Source organism: Perognathus longimembris, chromosome 1 (genome assembly GCF_023159225.1).
Source record: "Perognathus longimembris pacificus isolate PPM17 chromosome 1, ASM2315922v1, whole genome shotgun sequence".
Lineage (NCBI taxonomy): Eukaryota > Metazoa > Chordata > Mammalia > Rodentia > Heteromyidae > Perognathus > Perognathus longimembris.
In genome coordinates, this window is record NC_063161.1 from 53,775,143 (window position 1) to 53,799,447 (window position 24,305).

Below are 24,305 nucleotides of genomic sequence, written 5' to 3' on the forward strand. Positions count from 1 at the left end.
AAGCCAGCCTGGGCAGCAAAAGCCTTGAGACTCTTATCTCTAATTAATCACCCAAAACAGTAAGTGGTGCTGTGGCCCAGGCCCAGAGTTCAAGCCCCATGACCAACAACAAAAAAAAGATTTTTCCAAGTGTATGTAAGTGGCTCATTTCCACAAAACCAGGTGAAATAGTGAGTGGTATTTGAGAATAGTGTAGAAAGTAAGACCACCCCATTTCTTCAGAACCAAGACACTCTTGTTTAACAATTCACAATTATCTAGTAGTTAAAACTTCCAGGCATGTGATTTCAACTAATAAAACTTGGAGTTAGGTTCATATTTTCTAACAGGAAGTGTAAACATAGGGTTTACCCTGTATGAAACTTGACAATCCCATTCATTTTTGGTACAACTCAAAAAGACTGCAGGTAATATTACCAATTTGGTTTAGACCACTATTCGCATGCTATGTTGGCATTTAACCCCTGTAAACCTGTAATTTCGAGAAACATTTTGCTCAAAAACAGCCTGCATTAAGACAAAGAATTGTCCATTAGCAAATTAAAGGTTTAACAGAGGAAAATACTACTCAGTGAACTAAGTAGTTATCAAAGTGAATACTCACATTAAACTTATATACTATATATAATTTATACAGTACATTACCTGACTTATGTACCTTTTGTAAGCCCCTTTGTAAATCTTCATAATAAATTTAAATATCACATAATTTAGTGAAGTACACATTTACGATTAGACAATGTAATTTAAATTAGGTTCTATATCTACCATTAAAAATTTATTTTCAGGGGCTGGGGATATAGCCTAGTGGCAAGAGTGCCTGCCTCGGATACACGAGGCCCTAGGTTCGATTCCCCAGCACCACATATGCAGAAAACGGCCAGAAGCGGCGCTGTGGCTCAAGTGGCAGAGTGCTAGCCTTGAGCGGGAAGAAGCCAGGGACAGTGCTCAGGCCCTGAGTCCAAGGCCCAGGACTGGCCCAAAAAAAAAAAAAAATTTATTTTCACAATGCAAATCAAAAATGGTGGCAAGGGCTGGGAATATGGCCTAGTGGTAGAGTGTTTGCCTTGCATACATGAAGCCCTGGGTTTGATTCCTCAGCACCACATGAACAGTAAAGGCCAGAAGTGACACTGTGGCTCAGGTATTAGCCTTGAGCAAAAATAAGCCAGGGACAGTGCTCAGGCTGAGTCCAACCTCCAGGACTGGGGGAAAAATGGTGGCAAACAGGCATAACTAATCAGTTTCTGTAGCAATATAGTATATTCAATAAAAGATTAAGCTGTCCGTTTAGAGAACAAGTATTGAATCTAGAGATCCACTTAGCTTGTTTTTGCTTTGAAGGGAAAGAAAAAGGGAGTAATTTCTCTCTAAATTCTCCAGAGTATTTCCCAATAAACAGCCCCAGATGTTTTAGCTGAACTTAATACACAAATCAAGGCATCAGTGAAAGTAAAACCCTTAAGAGGTACAATGTCCTTTGACTTTTTCCCCTCCTATAACTGCCACTGAATCATAAAGCCTATGTCTTTATGGTCTTTGTCTTACAGGTCTCTGTCATTGTTGATAAAATACTGCCCACAGAAACAGTTAAGTGAGCAACATATAAAATTACTGATGGGGGCTGGGAATGTACCCAAGTGGTAGAGTGCTTGCCTAGCATACATGAAGCCCAGGGTTCGATTCCTCAGCACCTCATATACAGAAAAGGCCAGAAGTGGCACTGTGACTCAAGTGATAAACTGCTAGCTATGAGCAAAAAGAAGCCAGGGACAGTGCACAAGCCCTAAGTTCAAGCCCCAGGACTAGAAAAAGAAATAACTGATTAAAAAAAAAAAGTCACTAGACATGTAACACATTAGACATATTGAACACTTAGAGAAAAGTAAACCAGTTTTGCTTTTTAATAATTTTATTTTTTCTAATTTAGTTATTTTAATTTCCCATAGCACCTTGGCAATGTTGAAAACAAATACAAATACAAGGATGTACTTATTTTAACATTTTATGCATGAGCATGTGCCACACATTTTGGGGGGAGGGGGGCAGTTCTGACAACAGGACAAACCTAAGCAATGGACAAAATAGAAAGCCAGGTAACTAGTTCTGACACCCCACTCCACAACACTTGAGATATGTCACTCAGGGACACATGAATTAAGATTTAAAAACAAAACAAAAGAAACATTGATGTGGGCATTTCTTTGTATACACTAATCAGTGTTCTCTGCTGTAAAACTGAAAAACATTTAACATAGCTTGTAGATATCTGAGTTGCAATTTTTGGAACTTTCTACTTAAAGATTCATAAAAAGTTCTTGGCTTTCAAAAATAAACATTAAGTTATTTAATAATCAGATAAAATTTAAAAGAGAATTTATTATCAACCTGAAAACAAATTCAACTTCTTAAAATGTCCTCATTCACCTAATGAAAATTGACATGTCCAAGAGTCTTCCTCAAAGCTCAGACTACCTATATAGGCATATGCCAAAAAAGCCTAAGTTCAATTAGTAGCCACCAAACGGTAAGGAAATATAAAAAATTAGAAAAAAATCCATCATATATTATATTTAAGAATTTATAAAAACTCCTCAAAATGATTTACACTGTTCTCTTTTGAGTTTTACCTTTTGCATAAAAAACCAAAATTGGTACTTTTAAAATATGGTTAATATGTATTTCCAACACAAATACCAAAGAGACTTAACCCAGTGTTGTTTAATTGTGTCAAAGTAAAACCAGTGGATATTTAGGTCAAGAGACTTAATTTTTTTTAAGACCATAACTAATAAAACTAGAGAAAGTGTTGAATATTTTGTTTCAGGATTGTTATTATTCTCCCTTGCACTGGTGAAGATGCTAACATTCCATTATTAAGCCTTTTGCAAAGAAGACTTGGTTATTTAAAGAGTTAAAGGAATGTGAAACAATATTCAAGCTACCTTAACTTTAGGAACCAAAAATTAGAATTATGCATGTCATTTGATTACTTGCAAATTGAGCATGTAAGATAACAAACTCTTAGCATTGAAAGGTCTTATCTTTCTTCCAAAATCCAGTTGAAAAAGGAAATTTACATGGGTTGTTTTAAATACCAATGTCTGTATCCAGAAAGATGGAGATTTCTTAGATTACAGACAGATCTTAGACACTATGAAAACTTCACTTACCAAGACAGAAAATGGAGACAGGTTTTGCAATGTCTCTAAGTACCTTCACTATGAAGTGCAAGGTGATGAACTTGTATGATTTTTACTCTCTCGTACAGTTAGAACTATGGCAGAAAACTGTAGCACACATTTAGGTATCTTTAGCCTCCAAAGGCCAAGAAAATGTTAAGCCGTGAGAGTGAAAACTTTGATATTTAAATTCCTCCTTCTAAAGAACCAATAATAGCCGAACTACAATGAACACCCACCCACATCAGAGTAGTGCTGGGAATAAGCCAACAGTTTCACACAACTCACAGGCATCACTTAGATACAAACCTTAAATTTGCTGCAATAAAATAAATGCTAAATACAATTGTGAATATATATATATTACATATATATACACACACTATTCCTCCCTTTACATCCCATCAAATGGGAACTATTTAGATGTGAAGAGGCAAATTAGTTTTATGGGGGAAAAAAAAATCATGTCTTTCTACAGTCAATGATATTTTGGAGAAAAAGCAAGAATTACATTTTCTTTCCTCAAAAAGTTTCTTGTGTATCAACTAGAACATTCAGGGGCTGGGGGTATAGACCAGTGGTAGAGCATTTGCATAGCCATGTGGAAGTGGAAGGCCCTGGGTTCAATCTCTGGCACTGTTTAAAAAGAAACAAACAAACAAAAAGCTAACCTGTAGATTTTTATATGTTGGTGAGCTATGAAGAAAGAAGCCAAACAAGTATAAAAGTGATCCAAGACTACATCTGTCAGAAGGGGGAACCTCCATTTTAAGTGCAATAATTAACTTTATAAATCCTTACCAAGTGATTTTTACAAAATGTTTATTATTCTCTTAAATCAAAAGCATTCACAGGGTGTTAACACCTTAAATGTTAATCATTTCTACCAACTGCAGTGTTTGTTACCTAAGTAAACCAGAATGAGCTCTTTTTATCAGATGTAGCCAATGATTAATATTTTTTAAAGGACCTAAAGTTCTCTAAACTTTTAGTATAGGTAGTTTTGTTTGTTTAATCTAGCAGATAATTGTTAAGTGTATAGAAATGAAAAGCTTCAAACTGAGTGATTATACCATGTTATCAACTCACCAATTGAAAAGCAATTGCCAAGCTGAATAAGTTACAAAGAAATCATAATAATTCTGGCTTGTACAGATATGTGAAGTGTTTTCAAAGCTCTTAATGGCTACTTGCTAAGATAAATCTCAAAAGCTTAACTTAGAAGATGAGTTTCACAGTAATGTAATTTTAACCTCCATTTACATTCATTTTTAATATATTACTAAGATGTTTACTCTATGTCACAATGGTGCTTTCCAGTGTTCACAATTTACAGTTTCAATTTGTACATATGTAACTCACTAACATAAGGGACAGTTTGTACTATTATAAACTATCCATAGAAAGAAAAATAAAACCCCACCCTACATACAACTCTGAACATGGTATGTCTTAAAATAGATTAATGCAACATGGTTTTTACTATTTTAATCTTTTTTTATAAATGCCAGCATGTAAACTTGCCTATTTAGTATATGGCAGCTACAACTTTATTCATTGAGGAATTAGGCATTAATTTTCTTCAACCATCTTTCTCACCTTATCTCAAAAGTCTCTTGACTTCTTGTGTGTTGTGTTTTGTTTTTTGGAGGGAAGGAAGGTGATAAATACATTGTAAACAGAAAGGAAAAAAAAACCTCCCCCCAAATTAATCTTTTAAATTTTTTCCTCTTCTATACTACTTATTTTAAAAATCAATTACATTGTTTCATCTTTAACACTAACACAAATAAATTACTGGCAGGTCAGTCTGCCCCTACCATCTTGAAACCTAATATTCTACAGAAGAGTAAAACACTTCCATGTTCAATTCTGAAATTTAGAACACTTATAAGTTCAACTAAATTGGTCAAAGCTAGAAACATACAATTCAGTAGATGAATGCTTATTTTGCCTTTGGGATAGGCAGTCTCAAAGAACAAAGAGTAACAAATTAAGAAACAAAACCCTTTTTGTTTCCCATTTTAAAGGGGGAAAAGAACCCACAAGGCAATTTAAGCCTCTGAAAAGTCATCAATTTTTTTTTTAATAACCCCCATTCTTTCCTTGAGCATCAAACTGATTGGTAGTCACATCTCTAAGTACAATCACAGCTTAACAGCTTGTTGAATGTAGTATTAGTAAATTCAAAAACTAAATTTCAAACTAGAAAAAAAGATCTACTCAAGTATTACATTCGGTTTCAAATCATTTACTAACATGACAACAGATTTGGCTTAAATCACTCTAGTACACACTCACACCCACGACAGTCACCCCAGCCACTCATCTGCTTTACAACACAAGGCCATATACTCAGAGATGGCATTCTCCACGCCAAACTTGAGATAGATTTAAAAAAGTAAATTCTAATTTTTACAGAAATGCTTCTTCAAAAAATATTTTCTCTCACTCCCTCATCTCCTATACTGAAGGATGTATGTTTTTGTTTCCCCCAAGCTAAATCCAAACCCACAAAATTGATTCCAGGCAGAAAAACCTCTGCTAATTAAAATCAAAAACAAAAATAGAAAAATTATAGTTTATCTATGAGTATATATATATGTATGTATTTATATATATATTTATATTTATATTGATTGGAATCCTCCAGCATTTTTAAATCACTTTAGAGATGAATTTTGGGATCCTATCACTCACAATTCCAAAATCCATAATGATTTAAGGACATACTTCAGTTTCCTTCCTGGCTACCTGCTCCCCTCCAAACAGTTCAATATAGCCACAGCTCAAGTTTAATGGGAAGAGAGAAAGTTTCTGAATAGGTTTTTGTTTTTTTTTTTTTGTCTGTTTTTACTTTGGTGATCTGGGCGGCACATATTGCTCTTTGCCATTACGTCGAGTCACTCCCTGAGGTATAGCCCTATGGCTAAACTGGCGTCTCTGTTCCCTGATTTTTCCAGCTGCTCCCCTGGAAATGGTATTGCCTCGGAAGCCAGGATAATCTTTACTAGCCCTTGCTTCTGATTTCTCATGTGGTTTCTCAACTGACTTCTCAGGGGCTCCATTCTCTTCATTTTTGGTGGGAGACACTACATTGGAGCGAAGTTCCCGTAGTGGCTGTACAAGAACTGGAGATGGCTCTTTAGGTGGTTTTTGGCACACTTCAGCATAACTTAACTTTCGGGGTTCCTTTAAAGGAATAAGAAAGAAATCATTAGTTTATATTCTTCAAAGTAAAAAAAGGGGTCAGTTTAATCATAAAGTTACTTTCTAGGAAATGGAAAATATCATATACTCTTATTAACTATTTATTAAAATATAAACATATTTTTAAGACAAAAAATGGTTTTGAAAAAAACTATGTTAGAAGATTGCAACGAGATCTCTACCTTTCACCCTGCACAAAAATTAATTCAAAATGTATCAAGATCTCAATGCTAAGACCTGAAATTTTGAATGAAACCAAGAGAGGGGGCATAAGAAAAACTCTTGAAGATAAAGGTATAGGCAACAAAATTTTTTTTTTTTTTTTTTTTTGGCCAGTCCTAGGCGGTGAACTCAGGGCCTGAGCACTGTCCCTGGCTTCTTTTTGCTCAAGGCTACTAGCACTCTGCCACTTGAGCCACAGCACCACTTCTGGCCATTTTCTGCATATGTGGTGCTGAGGAATCGAACCCAGGGCCTCATGTATACGAGGCAAGCACTCTTGCCACTAGGCCATATTCCCAGCCCGGCAACAAACTTGAATAGAGCTCCAATTGCCCAGGAAATGAAAGAAGTGACATTTGCAATCAATGAGATTGCATCAAATTAAAACAGCTCCTTATAAACTAGGTGCTGGTGGCTCACACTTGTAATCCTAGCTGGCTACAAGCCAGCCTGTGGAGGAAAGTCGATGAGACTCTTCTCCAATGTAAGACCTGAAATGTCCACTAGCCTTGTCCAAAAAGGCTCAGGTACAGCACCCAGTTCAAGCCCCAGGACCAGTGTGTATGCACAAGTACACACACAAAGCCATTTTAAATGCTCCCAGTTACAACACTGAGAAGAACATAAATTGTGTTTCTTTTCTATCTTCTTTTGGTTTCCCGATGATAAAATTATGAAATGATTCTGGAACTTGTGGAACAAGTGTGAGTGACTGGTTAGGAGTCTGAAAGACAGTTGAGCAAGTCTTTATAGACTCACACCTATAATCCTATTCAACAGGCTCTGAGGATCCATAGTTGGAAGCCAACCTGGGTGGAAAAGTCTATGAGATTCTTATCTCCAATTGAACTACCAAAATAGGTGGAAGTAGAGGTGTATCAAGTGGTAGAGCACTAGCCTTGAGGACAAAAGCTTAGTACAGCATACCTCAGGTTCAAACCCCTGGATCAGTACCAAAAAAATAACTAAGTTTTGGGGCTGGGGATATGGCCTAGTGGCAAGAGTGCCTGCCTCGTATACATAAGGCCCTGGGTTCGATTCCCCAGCACCACATATACAGAAAATGGCCAGAAGTGGCGCTGTGGCTCAAGTGGCAGAGTGCTAGCCTTGAGCAAAAAGAAGCCAGGGACAGTATTCAAGCCCTGATTCCAAGCCCCAGGACTGGCCAAAAAAAAAAACAAAAAAAAACCCTAAGTTTTAAGAGGGTTTAAGTTTCTTTAATAATAGCTCCAAAATGGTAAATTCACCATAATCTGGATAAGAAATTTCCTTTAGCTTTAACATGATCAGAATGGGGACAAACGCAACCAAAAAAGAAAAGTGAACAGTAAATTCTTCACTGTTCAACAGGAACATTTCTTAATTACCTTCCCATTTCCTAATTACCTTAACTCTTTTAGTTTCTTTCTGATTCAGGTGGCTCTCACTTGGAATACTCTGCTATAACAAAGTGTTATTTGAAAAAATAAGTTTTACACATCTATTGTATTATTTTCTCATATAAACTGAATGCTTCAAGTTACCTGTATGGCCACAGCTACGGGTACATTTGTGCTACTACTGCATGGTGAAGCAGTGTTTGCCCTTGATGGCTTTGCAGTACTTGGGGAGGAAACTGGTACAGTTATCTGATTGAGACCATCCTTCTGAACAGTAGAATCTTCTACTAGATCCTTTTCTTGCTGAGTTGTGCTAAGGAAAAGAGGATTTAAATGTTACGAATTAGAACAGAACAAAAAAAGGGTTCAGCTGGGGCTGGGGATATGGCCTAGTGGCAAGAGTGCTCGCCTCGTATACATGAAGCCCTGGGTTCGATTCCCCAGCACCACATATACAGAAAATGGCCAGAGGTGGCGCTGTGGCTCAAGTGCCAGAGTGCTAGCCTTGAACAAAAAGAAGCCAGGGACAGTGCTCAGCTCCTGAGTCCAAGGCCCAGGACTGGCAAAAAAAAAAAAGGGGGGAGTAAAAGAACCGGAAATAAAAATTAAATTAATTTTTTTTAAAAAGCCTTAAAAAATGGTTCAGCTGCTAATGAGAAGAAAAGTTAAATTTTTTAAAAAGGTTTTGCTATGTAAACCAAGCTGCTTTCAAACTCTCCATTTTCTTGACTCAGTGTTCTGCATGATGTAATTACAAGTGTGCACTACCCAAGTTTCCATTAAGAAAAAATAATTTAATGTTTAAGATATTTTCTGAAATATGTACCTTAACACAGGAAGCTCAGCTGTACATGGAGGACTGGTACTTATACTGAGTTGCTGGGTAGAACTGCAGTCTGTCTGGTCATCTTCTGCAGGTACTGGGCAACTAACTCTCAAATCTTCATTGTCCTTAAAAAAAAGATATTTTAAATTTACATTTAGACATGTTTCCAAAGGAGATAAACAAAAAAAGCACAGGAAAAGATGCTTAGTATCATTTAGCCAGCAGTGAGAAACCATTTTATATGCCCTAGGATGCCTATAATAACAAAAAAAAAACAAAAACATATATAAAACATATAATATATAATATATAAAACATATAATGGTGCACACCTGTATTCCCATCACTTGAGATATGAATGCAGGATTATGAGTTTGAAGCCACCTTGGCAACCTGAAATTCTTATCTCAAAAACCAAACCAAAAAAAGCAGACATTAACAAATGTTGGTGAGGCTACAGATACTAGGTCATTGATACATTGGCAATATATTAGAAGACAATCAGGTAGTTACTTAAAAAGTTAAACATGGCTATCCTATGGTAAGTTAAATAAAAACGTATGTCTCTATTAAACAACAGTTTATCTCTCCAAGGAGAGAAAAAAGCCTAGCTGAATACAGTGGTACATGGCTAGAAGGATCATGAGTCTGAGGTCAGCCTGTGCTACAAAGCAAGACTCTTGAGGAGAGAAAAAAAAAAAAGGCTGTAGGGAATTACCACACAAATGTTGACAGTACCATAATTTATACTAGCCAAGATAAAAACAAGCTAATGTCCACCAAGTGGTGAATGTATAAGCAAAAGCTAGCATATCAAAAAAAAAATTATTACTAGTCAATAAGAAAAACCAAAGTACTGGGCTGGGAATATGGCTTAGTGGTAGAGTGCTTGCCTAGTATACATGAAGCCCTGGATCTGATTCCTCAGCACCACACAAACAGAAAAGCTGGAAGTGGTGCTGTGGCTCAAGGGGTAGAATGCTAGCCTTGAGCAAAAAGAAGCCAGGGACAGTGCTCAGGCCCTGAGTCCAAGCCCTGGGACGGGCCAAAAAATAAAAAAGAAAGTACGGATACACCTTTAAAGTGAATTAAATCCTCGAGGACACTCTATTATGAACATAGGCCAGGTCATAGAAAGACAAATGCTGTATGATCCTATTTATTTTAGGTGTCTGCAAGAGTCAATTTATAAAAACAAAGTGGAAGGCAGTTGCCAGGGGCTCATGGGGTCCACAAGAGATGATGTTTAGTAGATAAAAAGTTTTAGTTTTCCAAGGTAAATTCTAGAGAATGGTTAGACAACAATGTGAATGAACTTACTACTCTCAAAAATTCTATCAAAACAGTTAATAGACTAAATCTTGTGTTAAATTTAACACGAGGTCACACATTTTGTGCCCTTTATGCAGCTTTATTATAGTTTTTTTTAAGAACTCATAGTATGTCAAAAACTTCACCAGTAAAAAACTACAACAGAAATATATACAAATTGCAAGTGAAATTTTAAACCGTGAAATCAATGCCTAAGAATGGTCCCACAAAATGAGAATCATACTTGGTGCTTCAGGTTTACCTTTTCTTTGTAGACACCTTTAACAATGTCAGACATTCTATTCTCCAAAACAAGTTCACCTGGCATTCTTGATGAACTTCCAGGCAATGGAGGAAAATTTGAAGCTAATAAGTCAAACTTTGGTGTTGGAGCTTTTGTTTCAGCTGAAGGATGAGGTCTCTTAAAATAAACAAACAAACAAATAAATGCCACAAATCACTGCATAGGTCATATGTCTACTCCAGTATCTCTACACAGAAGCTGAAAAACAAAAGAAAAACAGTCTCTATGGTATAACTTGTCTCCCTATACATTCATGGATTTTCACCTGAGTTTATCTCATTAGTCTATTCCAGTTCTACTTATGTATAATTATATTTAGTCAGCTTCCTCTTCTGTTTTTCCTCTATCTACAGTTGCATGCATACATACATACGTAACAGTAGAAGAGGAACATGTATAATTATGCATGCATGCGTGTGTGTATATGGCATCATTTCTCCTCTGCTTCCTCACTCCTAAATTCATCAATCCATTAATATTGTTTTGTGAAGGCATCAATGTCTTCTGCAACAAAAAGCTACCAGACCTCTTGACCTCATAACAGCATTTGGCATGTTTCTCATTCTTTCCTTTGGGAGTACCTTTTCTTACCAGTGCTGAGGAAAACTAAAATCTTTGAGAATACAAGGCAAGTACTCTTATCACTGAGATACACCCCTAGTTCTGGGAGCTCACTGTTTTCTCAGTTTTATTCTCTTGTTTCTTTTCAGACCAGGCCATCTCGTACCTATTTTCCTGGCCCACTTTTTAATTTTTGGTCATTTCTGCTTTATACTCGTCTCACCTTTTCTAAGGGTCATGGCTGCACAACAATTATAACACATCATTGAATTAAATGTTTAAATATTTTTAATCCAGGCCTCTTAGCTAAAACTCCAGTGCCTATTAGCCATTTCCATTCACACTTCATCTGAGCACATTAAACAACAAATTGGATCTTTTTTAAATTGAAAGCTACAACTATGCTCACCAAAAGATCTATTGGGTTCTCTCCACCATCTTGGAGCTTGCAGAGGCCCGCTGGAGCAGGACTTCTAAAAGGCAAAATGTCTGGAAGGTTGTGGTGCAAAGCTATTTTTGCTCGCTTTAGAACCAAAAGGAGCACATGGTTCTCCTTAAAACTGAAGGTATCTGGGGCTGGGAATATGGCTTGGTGGTAGAGTGCTTGCCTCATGTACATGAAGCCCTCCCTGAGTTTGATTCTCAGCACCACATACACAGAAAAGGCCAGAAGTGGCACTATGGCTCAAGTGGTAGAGTGCTAGCCTTGAGCAAAAAGAAGCCAGGGAACAGTGCTCAGGCCCTGAGTCCAAGGCCCAGGACTGGCCAAAAAAAAAAAAAAAAAAAAAGATATACCTTCTGCACAAAGGCATATGCTTTGCCTTGATTCTGGAAAGCATGCTTCAGTTGGGTGCCAATGGCTCATACCTACAATCTTAGCTACTCAGGAGACAGATCTGAGGACTGCAGTTTAAAGCCAGCCCAAGCAAGAAAACTCATTAAGACTCCATTATCTCCCAACAAGTTACCAACTTCCATAAGTGGAGCTATAGCTCAGATGGTAGAGTGATAGCCTTGAACAAAAGAAGTTCATGGCCAGTATCCAGACCCTATGAGTTCAAGCCCCAGCCCCGTCCCGTCCCGTCCCGTCCCCCCCACACCAATGTACTACTGAAGCTGGATGCTGGTGGAGTCATGTCTACAATCCTAGCTTCTCAGGAGTCCAACACCTGAGGATCACAGTTCAAAGCCAGCAGGAAAGCTGATGAGACTCTTCAATTAACCACCAAAAAGCTGAATGTAGAACTGTGGCTCAAGTGGTAGAGCACTAGCTTTAATCATAAAAGCTCAGGAACAGTGCCCAAGCCCTGCATTCAAGCTCACACACACACACACACACACGCACACACACACACGCACACGCACACGCACACGCACACGACTGGGAATATGGCCTACTGGTAGAGTGCTTGCCTCGCATACATGAAGCCCTGGGTTCAATTCCTCAGCACGACATACATAAAAACACCAGAAGCGGCGCTGTGGCTCAAGTGACAGAGTGCTAGCCTTGAGCAAAAAGAAGTCAGGGACAGTGCTCAGGCCCTGAGTTCAGGACCCAGGACTGGCAAAAATGAAAAAACAAAACAAAACAAAAAACACCACAATGAAACCAGTGGAAACTGTTTTAAAGAGGAAGGAGTGGAGGTGTGACTCAATTAATAGGATGCTAGCCAACAAGTCAAAGTGGCAGGTATCAAGTTCAAGTGCCTGTCTAAAACAAAACAAAACAACCCCAAAAAAGAAAAATCCCAAAAACAAACCTGAAGGAAGGAGGAGGACAAAGGAGATTGATAGAGGTCCAGGTTGGTTGAAATACACTGTATATATTGTATATATGTAAATAAATGTCACAATGAAATTCCATCTTGAAGAACTAGTGTGTGTGTGTGTGTGTGTGTGTGTGTGTGTGTCTGTGTTTTAAAATACTTACTGGGATCCTGTCATCTTCCCGTCTTCTTCGACCTCTGAAGAGTGTTCTCCTTTAAACAAAAAAGGGAGTGGAGCAGTTCATAAGATAATTAAAATATACACATTCTACCAATGATGAAGATTAGCTATTTTTCATTTTCTGAAGGAATCCTAAGCTAATCTACCTAAAAGGTGACCCATTGTCACCACCACACTGTCAAGAGCTGGCCCAGTTTTATTACTAGTACACTTTCCACATTAGAAGCAAATCAAAATTTAATTATATATAACCCTACTCCTATTTTTTGTAAGTTGAAAGAAATTAAAACAAAAAGACAATCGGGTACCTTATTTTTCTAAACAGTACTTCAGTAAACTTAATTTCAGGATATAAACCTCTGCCTCTGATTCTGAAGTGCATTCTTTATGGGTAGTCTATTATTTCTTAGTAATTATAAAGATGAAACAAAAACTACTGGGCTTGGGGGCTATAGCCACATGAAAGAGCACTTGCCTAACATATTACTTGAGACCCTGGGTTCAATGCTCAGCACTGCCAAAACCTGCTCCAAACCAAAAACAAAACAACTCAAACCTTATTATCCGGGGCTGGGGATATGGCCTAGTGGCAAGAGTGCTTGCCCCGTATACATGAGGCCCTGGGTTCAATTCCCCAGCCCCACATATACAGAAAATGGCCAGAAGTGGCACTGTGGCTCAAGTGGCAGAGTGCTAGCCTTGAGCAAAAAGAAGCCAGTGCTCAGGCCCCGAGTCCAAGGCCCACGACTGGCCAAAAAAAAAAAAAGAAACAAACCTTATTATCCCACATTATTTGGACAACCACACAATACTTATTAAATTAATAAGAACAAAAATCATTAGAAAAATCAGTAAGTATTTAAAGTGATCATACTTAAGTATTTAAGATGAACAAAGAATTTTCTTATACTCCCATTTCCTTACCTGCCCCTACCATAGTCCCCATTCTGTTCCATCTGCAAAGTGGGAGTCTCCTTTGGAAAGTAAGTTTGTTCTTGATTCCCTGTGACTGTAGGGTTATGCCGTTCAGGTAGAAAGTTCCTTGAACTAGATCTGTTCAATGGTCCATCCCCCAAGGACACAGAGCCCTCTGTTGAGTGTTCTGAACCACTGGATGATCTAAAATGAGGCTTCACACTAAAAGAAATATAAGATCACAAACATGAAAGTATGACTAGATAAAAAAAACCTTCAGGTTAAAAACTGGCTCCCACTGGTTGCTGTTGTTGTTGTTGGAGGGGTATACATCTAGGAATTGTACTTCAAAGCTTTGTGCCACTTGAGTTATAACCAAACCCTTTGTTTGTGAGACAGGGTTACACCTGTATTTGTCCCAAATAGTCCATCTTCCTGACTCTACCTGGGATAGTTGGGATCAGACAGGTATGTGCTACCAAACCTGGCCTCCAAATAGACTTAACGGTAATAAAAATTACAGCATAACCTCACAATAATTTTTAAAACTTGCTGTGAAAGTGAAAGTGAAAGAAAAATTGTGTAAGAAAAGAAAAATGCTGAGACTTCTGAAAGTTAGTCTTATTATAAGTAGAACTAGTGATCATCACTGGGCTGTCATAAGGTTAATATAAACAGACTCTTTAAAATTTAATTTTTTTCTTCACTGGCTAACTTTACAAAATAAAGGCCTGGCAGCTGACAACTCTTAGAAACAAGGAGAAAACAGTGTTCTGGTTTTGGTCAAAAGCTATAAAGACAGGAATGTATTATTTCTGTAATTAAAAATTAGTAACGGGCTTAGAAATATGGCCTAGTGGCAAGAATGCTTGTCTCGCATACATGAAGCCCTAGGTTCGATTCCTCAGCACCACATATATAGAAAGAAAGAAGAAAAAAAAAAGGCCAGAAGTGGCACTGTGGCTCAAGTTGGCAGAGTGCTAGCCTTGAGCAAAAAGAAGCCAGGGATAGTACTCAGGCTCTGAGTTTAAGTCCCAGGAGTGGCAAAAAAATATAAAAAAATTAATATCTTATCAAAAACATGTACAAGAACTGTACATCCATGTTTTGTTTCTTCTTTTTTTTTTTCTTTTGTGCTGGCACTGAGACTTGAACTTAGGATCTGATGTTCTAGCTTAGCCTTTAAGCTCAAGATTGGTATTTTACCACTTGAGCTATACCTCTACTTCCAACTTTTTGCTGATTAGTTGGAGTCTCAAGGACTTCCCTGGCTTTGAATTAAAATCCTCAGATCTCAGCCTCCTGCGTAGGATTACAGGTGCAAGCCACTGGCACCTAGAAGATACTATTTTTCATCATAAGTAATCTTATTTCAAGAGAAGTTACCAACTGTGATTAACTCTAATGAAATTATTTTTAAGTAAAACCTTTCCCAACCTATAGAAGTGGATATCCTAATCTTTTTTTTTTTTTTTTTTTGCCAGTCCTGGGCCTTGGACTCAGGGCCTGAGCACTGTCCCTGGCTTCTTCCTGCTCAAGGCTAGCACTCTGCCACTTGAGCCACAGCGCCGCTTCTGGCCGTTTTCTGTATATGTGGTGCTGGGGAATCGAACCTAGGGCCTCGTGTATCCGAGGCAGGCACTCTTGCCACTAGGCTATATCCCCAGCCCCATGATATCCTAATCTTAATCCTGGCAGGATTTTTACCTTATACAGAGGATTGAACTCAGAGCTTTGAGTTTGTTAGATCAGTATTAACACTTGAGCCATGTACCAGCCCCTTGTATTTTTAGGGTTTATAAATCGGGTCTTCCACCTTTTCCTGGGCAGTACTAGGATTGTGGCTTTCCTACTCAGACTCCCAAATAGGTAGGATTACAGAAGCAAACCACTATACATAGTTTGGTTTTTTTTGAGATAGGGTTGCACTTAACTTTTTTTCCTGGACTGGTTCCCAACCTTGATCCTCCTATCTCTGCCTCCAAGTAGCTGGGTTCACAGGTGTGTGCCATGGCACTCAGCTATTCACCCTTCACTTTCTTTGTCTGTAAATGAGTTAAAACTACACACTAATAAAGGTATTTCCAGATTCACACATTATTGTCTTTATAGATATATAAACTCATTGAAATTAATCTTTTCTAAAGAACAGTATTGCAGTGGGGGGACAGAGTATCTTTTATATTCATGTCCTACTAATGAGTCTTGGGAGTTAATTGCAGTTATATTATCAAGTTATATAAAGGCACATTTTGTGCTTATGAGGCATCTTGCATCACACCACCATCATTATCCTTTTATTTTTGGTGACAGGATCTATTTTTCCCAGGCTAGTTTCCAACTCCTGAGGTTGAATGACGTTTCTGACTCAGCCTCCAAAGTAGCTATGAGTATAGGTGCATGTCACCAGGCTTGGTTATTTCTTCTTCCTTTCAAGATAGTTTGAACTCAGGACCTCATACTTGATAGGCAGGAGCTCTGCTACTTGACTCTCACTCCTAGCCCTTTTTGCTTTAATTATTTTTCAGATAGGGTCTCACTTTTTTAAAATAGGGGATGGCTTTAAACAGAGATTCTGCAAAACATGGCCTGCAATGTGGCTGAGATTGCATGTACAGGATATCATGCCTGCCTTATTTGTTGAGCTGAGCTCTTGCTAAATTTTTTGCCTGGAATTGCCCTCAAAATGTGATTCTCCCCATCTAACTCTCCCAAGTAGCCAGGATACAGGCGTCTGCTGCCACGCCCTAAAAAGCAGCAGTCCTTCAAAATTGTCATTCATATAGCACTCTTCCCATACTTAAATAATCTATAAATGCTTTGGCTAAAGCATTTGATGAATGGGTTATTCATCAAAGGAGGACCCCAAATTCTGATAATTAAAAGGTAGTACATAACTGAATGCCCCAAGAATATTTTTTATACTGTGAGACTCCTTTCTTCAATAAAGCATGTTTTAGGAAAACATCCTAAGGGACTAAGTTCCTAGAAATCATCATTAAAAAAAACCTACCCCATGGGATCTCTTTGCCAAAGAGTCAAGTTGGAATTTAGAAGTGGCCAAAGACTGAAAGTCACCAAAAAGAAATCATTGGGGGGGGGGGGGGGAACAAACCTTCAAAAACTAAGAGGCTCCCCGAAGAGGTAAACAATAATTAATGTAAAACCATTAAGTAATTCTAAGTCATCAGGCATTATCTTTTAAGTCTTTGGTTATACATATTGAGATTATCAGCTGGTATTTTTATAGAATGTAATATGTAAAAGACCTATAGAGCTCTGTATGATAGAAAAGTTTCTAGGATTCCTAATAGTTTAGCTCCCTTTGGCAGTGCTAGAGATCAAACCCAGGGCCTTTGCACATACAAAGCTATCTGAGCTTTACTGAGCCATATATTCACCCCCCTAATAAGTTATTCTGAACAGTATGCTTTAAGTGCAAACTTTTGCAGTCAATCAAACTGCATCGGTTTAAATCATAGCCAGTCACTACCAATATTTAAGCTTCTACATTTCAATTTCCTAACAAAATATACACAATACATATCTTACACAATTCTCACATTGATAATTCAAATTACTTAACATTTCTAACTTCAAAGATAATCCAAATTATTTCTCACTCAATATACTAAATGACATTTAGAGACTAGTTATCACTTAAGATTGCTTAAGTATTTTTTTATTTATTTCTGGTGCCAGTCCTAGGGCTTGAACTAAGAGCATGGGTGCTATCTCTAAGCCTTTTTGCTCAAGGCTAGTGCTCTACCACTTGAGCTACAGCTACACTTCTATCCCACCTCCCCCTCCTTTTTTGGTGGTTAACTAAAGAATCTCACGGGGCTGGGAATGTGGCTTAGTGGTAGAATGTTTGTCTAGAATACATGAAGCCCTAGATTCAATTCCTCAGCACCACATAAACAGAAAAGGTGCTGTGGCTCAAGAGGTAGAGTGCTATCCTTGGGCAAAAAGAAGCCAGGGACAGTGCTCAGGCCCTGAGTCCCAAGCCCCAGGACAGGCAAAAAAAAAAGAATCTCACAGACTTTCCTGCTTGGAGTTGGCTTCAATCTTTAATCTTCGGATCTCAGCCTCCAGAGAAGCTACAATTACAGGTGGGAGCCACCAGTGCCCATAATATAATATAATATAATATAATATAATATAATATAATATAATATAATAAAAATGGAAGTCCCTAGTTCTTTCACAAACATTATCAACTCAGAAGTTAAAGTACCTTTATGAATACTAAAGTGAATCATTAACACACTTCCTATAAAAATAAACAAAAACCTCTTAACTGAGTCTCCCAATAAGCACTGCTATTAATATAGCAATTCCTCAAGAACTATTAGAAACTGGTAAAAATAATTTCAGCTATGACTTCTTACCGATTTTTTTGGAATGGTCGACCCATATTCATAGCAGCAGCACTTGTTTTATATGATCCTGGTGAATTAAAGCCGTTCACAAAACTGCCATTGGGAAAGGGAGCCTAGAATATAATTTTAAACAATATTAATGGTAAAGAAAAAATGGAGAGAAAAGATAAGGAAGAGTAAGAAAGGATCTGAATATGACCAAAGTACAAATACATGAATGGAAACACAACAAGAATGCCACCACTCACTGGCGAGGAGCCACTGGCTCCTGCCCAAAATCCTAGCTACTCAGGAGATGAGATCTGAGGAGCAAGGTTCAAAGTCAGCCCAGGCAGGCTCTGTGAGTCTGGGAGACTCTTATCTACAATTAGTCACAGAAAAAGCCAGAAGTAGAGTTGCGGCTCAAGTGATAGAGCCCTAGTGTTCAGCAAAAGGAGCTCAGGGGCAGTGCCCAGGCCAAGAGGAAGAGGACCTCAGGACCAGGGAAAAACACACATATACATACATACACATACACATACACATACACACACACACACACCCCTCATTCTGTACAATTAATACACACTAATAAAAATCATTTTTTAAGCTGGGTACCACTGGCTCAGATCTGTAGTCCTAGCTACTCAGGAGGCTGAGATCTAAGGATCACAGTTTGAAGCCAGCTGGGGCAGAAAAGTCCCCATGAGACTCATTATCTTTTAATAACTACTCAAAAACCAGAGGTGGTACTGTGGCTCAAGTGGTAGAGCACTAGCCTTGAGCAAAAGAGCTCAGGGACAGCACTTAGGCCTGAGTACAGCCCTAAAACTGACAAAAAAACAAAGTAAGCAAACAAACAAAAAACTTGAAGTAAAAATACAGACTATGGGGGCTGGGATGTAGCTCAGTGGCAAAGCGTTTGCCTAGCAAGTGCAACATCCTGGATTCAATCCCCAGTACAAAAAACAAACAAACAAACAAACAGAATATGGGTTGTCAGATAAATCTTCATAAGTTAATGGCATCAATGTTTCACTGTCCAAAAGAATTTATTTTTTTTCCAAAAGAATTTAAAACATCTTATTTTCAGTTACTTTTTTGCAGCATTTATGTCATATACCTTTGAATTTATAAATAACATATCACTAATTCAATACTTAATAAAGAACATTTCTTTCTGGTAAATCTTCACAACAATAAAAATATTTAAGCTCATACAAGACTTAGTTTCTTTTTTCAATTCATTCATAATTTAAAGAGGCTGAGATCTGAGGTTTGAAGCCAGCCTGGACAGTCAGAATTGTGACTATTATCTCCAATTTAGCAAAAAGTCAGAAATGGAGGTGTGGCTCAAGTGGTAGAGCACCAGCCAAAGTGAAAGCTTAAGGCCTTGAGTCCAAACCCCGTTTATCAGCATGTATATGAACACACACATGCGTAAGGAAAGGAAGAATAAAACTGCAGGCTAGATATCCACTTCAATCCACATCACAACCTAAAAGCCAGAAAAAAAACCTGTATCAACACTTAACAAATGAACTAGTCTAGCTGATTTCTTCAAATTTCAACCTGATTATTATTATTTTTTTTTACTATTCAATAAGAATCTCACTTACCAGTGGTGTTTCAAAGTAAGGTGCAGGACTTGGAGACCAAGACTGAGGCACAAGACTATAGACAGAGTACTGCTGGTGGGGACTATATACAGGTTGCATAAACACTGGTGAGGGATATTGGGCTTGAGTCTGGATGGGCTGACTATATATACTAGAATCCATTAACCGGTAACCATTTTTAGCAAAAAATGTATTAATGGCTTTTATCCTTGCCTAGAGGGGGAAAAAAGAACACATTGTAACATTAAGACAAGATGCAGACTTATTTTTTTAAATACATTAAATTTACATTTATACATCTTATTTGACTATATTGCTTATGTTTACAATACCTAGAAGAAAGGAAAAAGAACTGACCATAACAAAAAAGTATGTGCCTGGGAAAAGCCAGAATAAACAAGATAAAAACATAAAAGTCAAATGTGGCTTAGCGGTAGAGTGCTTGCCTAGCATGCATGAAGCCCTAGGTTCGATTCCTCAGCACCACAGAAACAGAAAAGGCCAGAAGTGACACTGTGGCTCAAGTGGTAGAGTGCTAGCCTTGAGCATAAAGGCAGGGACAGTGCTCAGGCCCTGAATTCAAGCCCCAGAACAGGAAGAGGGAGAGGGAGGGAGATGAAGAGGGAGAGGGAGGGAGAGTGAGGGGGAGGGAAAGGGAGAGGGAGAGAGGGGGAGAGGGAGAGGGAGGGAGAGGAAGGGAGAGGGAGAAAGAGGGAGAAGGAGGGAGAAGGAGAGAGAAGGAGGAAGAGGGAGGGAGGGAGAGAGGGAGGGGGAAAGGGAGAGAGGGAGAGAGAGAGAAGGGGGCAGAGAGAGAGGCAAAGAAAGAGACAGAGGGGTAGTAAAATAGGGACTGGAGACAGGGTTCAAAAGTAAATAAGCAAACTGAGTAAGTTGGAGGCCCTGAGCTCAAACTGGCAACAGTACTGGCAAAAACAATAAAAACAAGCAAAGGTAAAGAGAAAAAGAGAATAAAAGAAAGGTACAAGATTAAAATGGTAATTATAGGTAGAGAATATTTTTAGGCTGATAACCCAAGACCCATTAAAGGATTTCAAGAAAGTTGCTATAGTAATAACATTTAGAAACAAACAAAAAAAGTAGACTAAATACAATAAAACCACAATGTAAATTTCAATAAGAGGGTGGGAAGACGGGAGGGGGGGGTAGAGAAGGTGGGAGAAAAACGAGGGAGGAGATAATAAGTATGATAAGCAATGTACCTTATGTATATAACTGTGACCCCTCTGTACATCACCCTGACAATAATATTAAATTTAAGAAAATTCATTAAGAGCTGTGAGCAGGTAGCTCACGCCTGTAATCCCAGCTACTTAGGAGGCTGAGATCTGAGGATCACAGTTCAAAGTCATCCAGGCACTAATGTCCGTGAGAGTCTTCCAATTAACCACTGGAAAACCAGATGTGTTAGAGCACTAGCCTTAAGCAAAGAAGAGCTCAGGACAGTGCCCAGGCCCCACGACTCACCCCACTCACAAAAAATAATGTCATGTTAAACTTCAAACTGTCCTTAATTTAACAATAAATGAATATAACTTAATTCCAATATGGCTTTTGTTTGGTTCTTTATTGGTAAACATTCTGAAATCCACAAAGAAAAGTAATGGTCTAAGAATATTTAAGACATTTCAGAAAAATAGTAAGTTTTATTTTGTTTTTAAAAATACTGCCTATGGAAAAAAAGATATTGCAAAACTATGGTATTAGAATAGCCATTTAGGGGAAAAAATTAAGACTGGCAAAAAGTAAAAGAATCTAAAACAACTCAAAGAGATGTGGCAACTTTTTATACTATGTATTTTGATGTACAGCATTATATAAAATGTACCAAAATAATAAAAAACTTATCAAATATATAAACTAAATATAAATAGTCAAAGCTCTTATAAGATGCTTAAGAATATTCTGATTACTTCAAAGAGAAAATGGTAGCATTAAGGGAGAAGATAGAATTAGTATTAGAAGACTAGTATGTAGTTCATTTATAATATATAAACTAGTAATATACCTAGTATATAGCAACAACAAGATTTAAGTATGTCAAGTTCTTAGAATAGTGTTTAATATACATCTTTTGGGGGGGGGGGGCTGCCAGTCCTGGGGCTTAAACTCAGCCTGGGTACTGTCCCTGAGCTTTTATGCTCAAGGCTAGCACTCTACCACTTGAGCTGTACAGCTCCACTTCTGGCTTTTTGGTAGTTAACTGTAGGTAAGAGTTTCTTCACTGGGCTGGCTTCGAACCACAATCCTCAGATTTCAGCCTCCTGAGTAGCTACGATTACAGGTGAAGCCACCAGCATCCAGCTTATATACTTTTTTTTTTTTTTTGGGCCAGTCCTGGGCCTTGAACTCAGTGCCTGAGCACTGTTATCTGGCTTCTTTGCTCAAGGCTACACTTGAGCCACAGCACCACTTCTGGCTTTTTCTATGTATGTGGTGCTGAGAAATTGAACCTAGGGCTTCATGTATGCCAGGCAAGTACTCTACCATAGGTCACATTCCCAGCCCCTTATATACTTAGTAAATACAAGCTACTCCTTCCTGGTTTCTAGCAGTTTCATGTGCAAGTGAAACTGAGTAATTTGTTCTTCTTTCCTTTACTAGTAAAATGGAAAGGAGTATCTATCTCATTAAATTGTTAAAGAAGAAAATAAGTTAATATATGTTAAGGGCTAAAAACAGAAATTAGTTCATTGTAAGAGAACAAGAGAGGAATTTAGTAAAAACAATGTATTACACTTACAAGACATGATGAGAATAATAGTATCACATGAAGCATGAGGGCCATATCAATATGGTGTAGGTTTAGAAAATTTTTAGAATGGTAGCTCTAGTGGCAATGTGGAGAATAGAAAAGCTGAAGGCATAGCAGTTATGAGGCCATCCCAATTGTTCAAGTCTAATCAATGGCAATAATGATGGAAAGAAGTTTGAAGACAGATTTTATGGGACCTGAGAACAGATTAAACATGTAAAATAGTGAGGAAGTGTCATCGATTATCTTAATGACAATTCCTAGGTTCCCAAATGGCTGGATGTCAAAGTGGCAAGAAGGTTGAAAGTACTGAAAATGCGTTTTATCTATTACTAAAAATTATTCCTATTATGTTTTACATTTTTCTTTTCTTTTCTCTTCTCTTTTGCCAGTCCGGGTGTTTGGACTCAGGGCCTGAGCACTGTCCCTGGCTTCTTTTTGCTCAAGGCTAGCTCTCTACCTCTTGAGCCACAGCTCCACTTCCAGCTTTTCTATTTATGTGGTGCTGAGGAATCAAACCTAGAGCTTCATGCATGCTAGGCAAGCACTCTACCGTTAAGCCATATTCCCAGTCCCCCTATTTTGTGTTTTGAGATGTGGACTTACAGGTTTTGAATCGGCACCAAACAAAAACATTATGCAATTCTGTTTAAGAATAAAACTGCAGTACACAGAATATCCTGATGCCATTAGCTAAATTTCTGAAGTAACATATAATACGAGCCAAAATGTCTTTTTTTTTTTGCTTCCCATGATCCTCTACTGCATTTACAAATGTTTCTTACCATGACTGGCTTGCCCTGAAATGTTTTAACTTCTTCTCTTAAATATTTAAAAGCCTGTTAACCAATCAGAAAATAATTTCCATTAGCATTAAACATTAAATCCATCTTCACTGTATAAAGCAGTTTGTAATAACTGTTTTTAAGTTAAACAAAAATCCTAAAGCTAATGGGAAATGGAAAATAAAAATTTAAGATTATTTTCAGGTACAGTTCATATTTAATATTCAAAAATGGCCAAATCACTAGGTATCGATTTAAAATGCTTCAATCAGATAGCCCAAGGTGAAGAATTTTTTTAAATGACTTATTTTACAAAGGTATCACAGATATTTGTTTCAAAGGCATACTATTTCTCATATCTTTAAGTAAGAAGTAATAGCAATTAATTAAGAATAAAATCTCATAGCTCTATGTCCAGCAATAAGGAGGCTGATGTAGGAAGATGAAGTTCAAGACTAGTCTAGATTGCCTAACAAGACTGTCTTAAAAATTCCTCATTTGGTAAAAACCTAAAAATGTATTTATTGCAGGCTTTCCAAGTACAAGAAATATTATTACTCATAAAAAGTGTTACTTTTATTTAATAGGCAATAAACTACTCTTAAATCAAAACTGACAACTTTGTGAAGATTATAAAAAAGAAAACCATTAAATAAAATCAAAACATGTACAAAGGTTCAATAATTTTTGTGAGCATTATGATGTTTACACATTTCCCTTTTTTTTCCAGGGTTTTGCTATGTAGTATAGGCAAGTCTCAAACTTGAGATCCTCCAGCCTCAGTCTCCATTGTACTGGCATTACAGATATACGACATCATGCTCTACTAAATCATTTTCTTTTCCCTGTTTGTTTTTTTAAATAAGCTTGTGATTTTCAAATCTAGGACTTTTACCTGCTAAGCTAAAAT

General features: G+C 37.6%; 1 protein-coding gene across 7 annotated transcripts in view; it reads right to left on the reverse strand.

The window, feature by feature from the left end:
• Positions 1-6,012: 6,012 nt before the first annotated feature.
• Larp4 (La ribonucleoprotein 4) overlaps positions 6,013-24,305 on the reverse strand; it is a 150,564-nt gene continuing 132,271 nt past the window's right edge. For 5 of the 7 annotated variants that reach the window (XM_048364421.1, XM_048364429.1, XM_048364413.1 and 2 more), the window contains 9 exons: positions 23,396-23,449; positions 19,838-20,050; positions 18,249-18,352; positions 13,867-14,079; positions 12,926-12,974; positions 10,393-10,551; positions 8,820-8,944; positions 8,138-8,306; positions 6,013-6,374 (listed from right to left, as the gene is read on the reverse strand). In XM_048364421.1, coding sequence (XP_048220378.1) covers positions 6,036-6,374; positions 8,138-8,306; positions 8,820-8,944; positions 10,393-10,551; positions 12,926-12,974; positions 13,867-14,079; positions 18,249-18,352; positions 19,838-20,050; positions 23,396-23,449 — 1,425 coding nt within the window. In that variant the 3' untranslated portion in view covers positions 6,013-6,035. The remainder of the gene's footprint in view (positions 6,375-8,137; positions 8,307-8,819; positions 8,945-10,392; positions 10,552-12,925; positions 12,975-13,866; positions 14,080-18,248; positions 18,353-19,837; positions 20,051-23,395; positions 23,450-24,305) is intronic. The other 2 variants (XM_048364438.1, XM_048364445.1) reach the window with 2 other exon arrangements.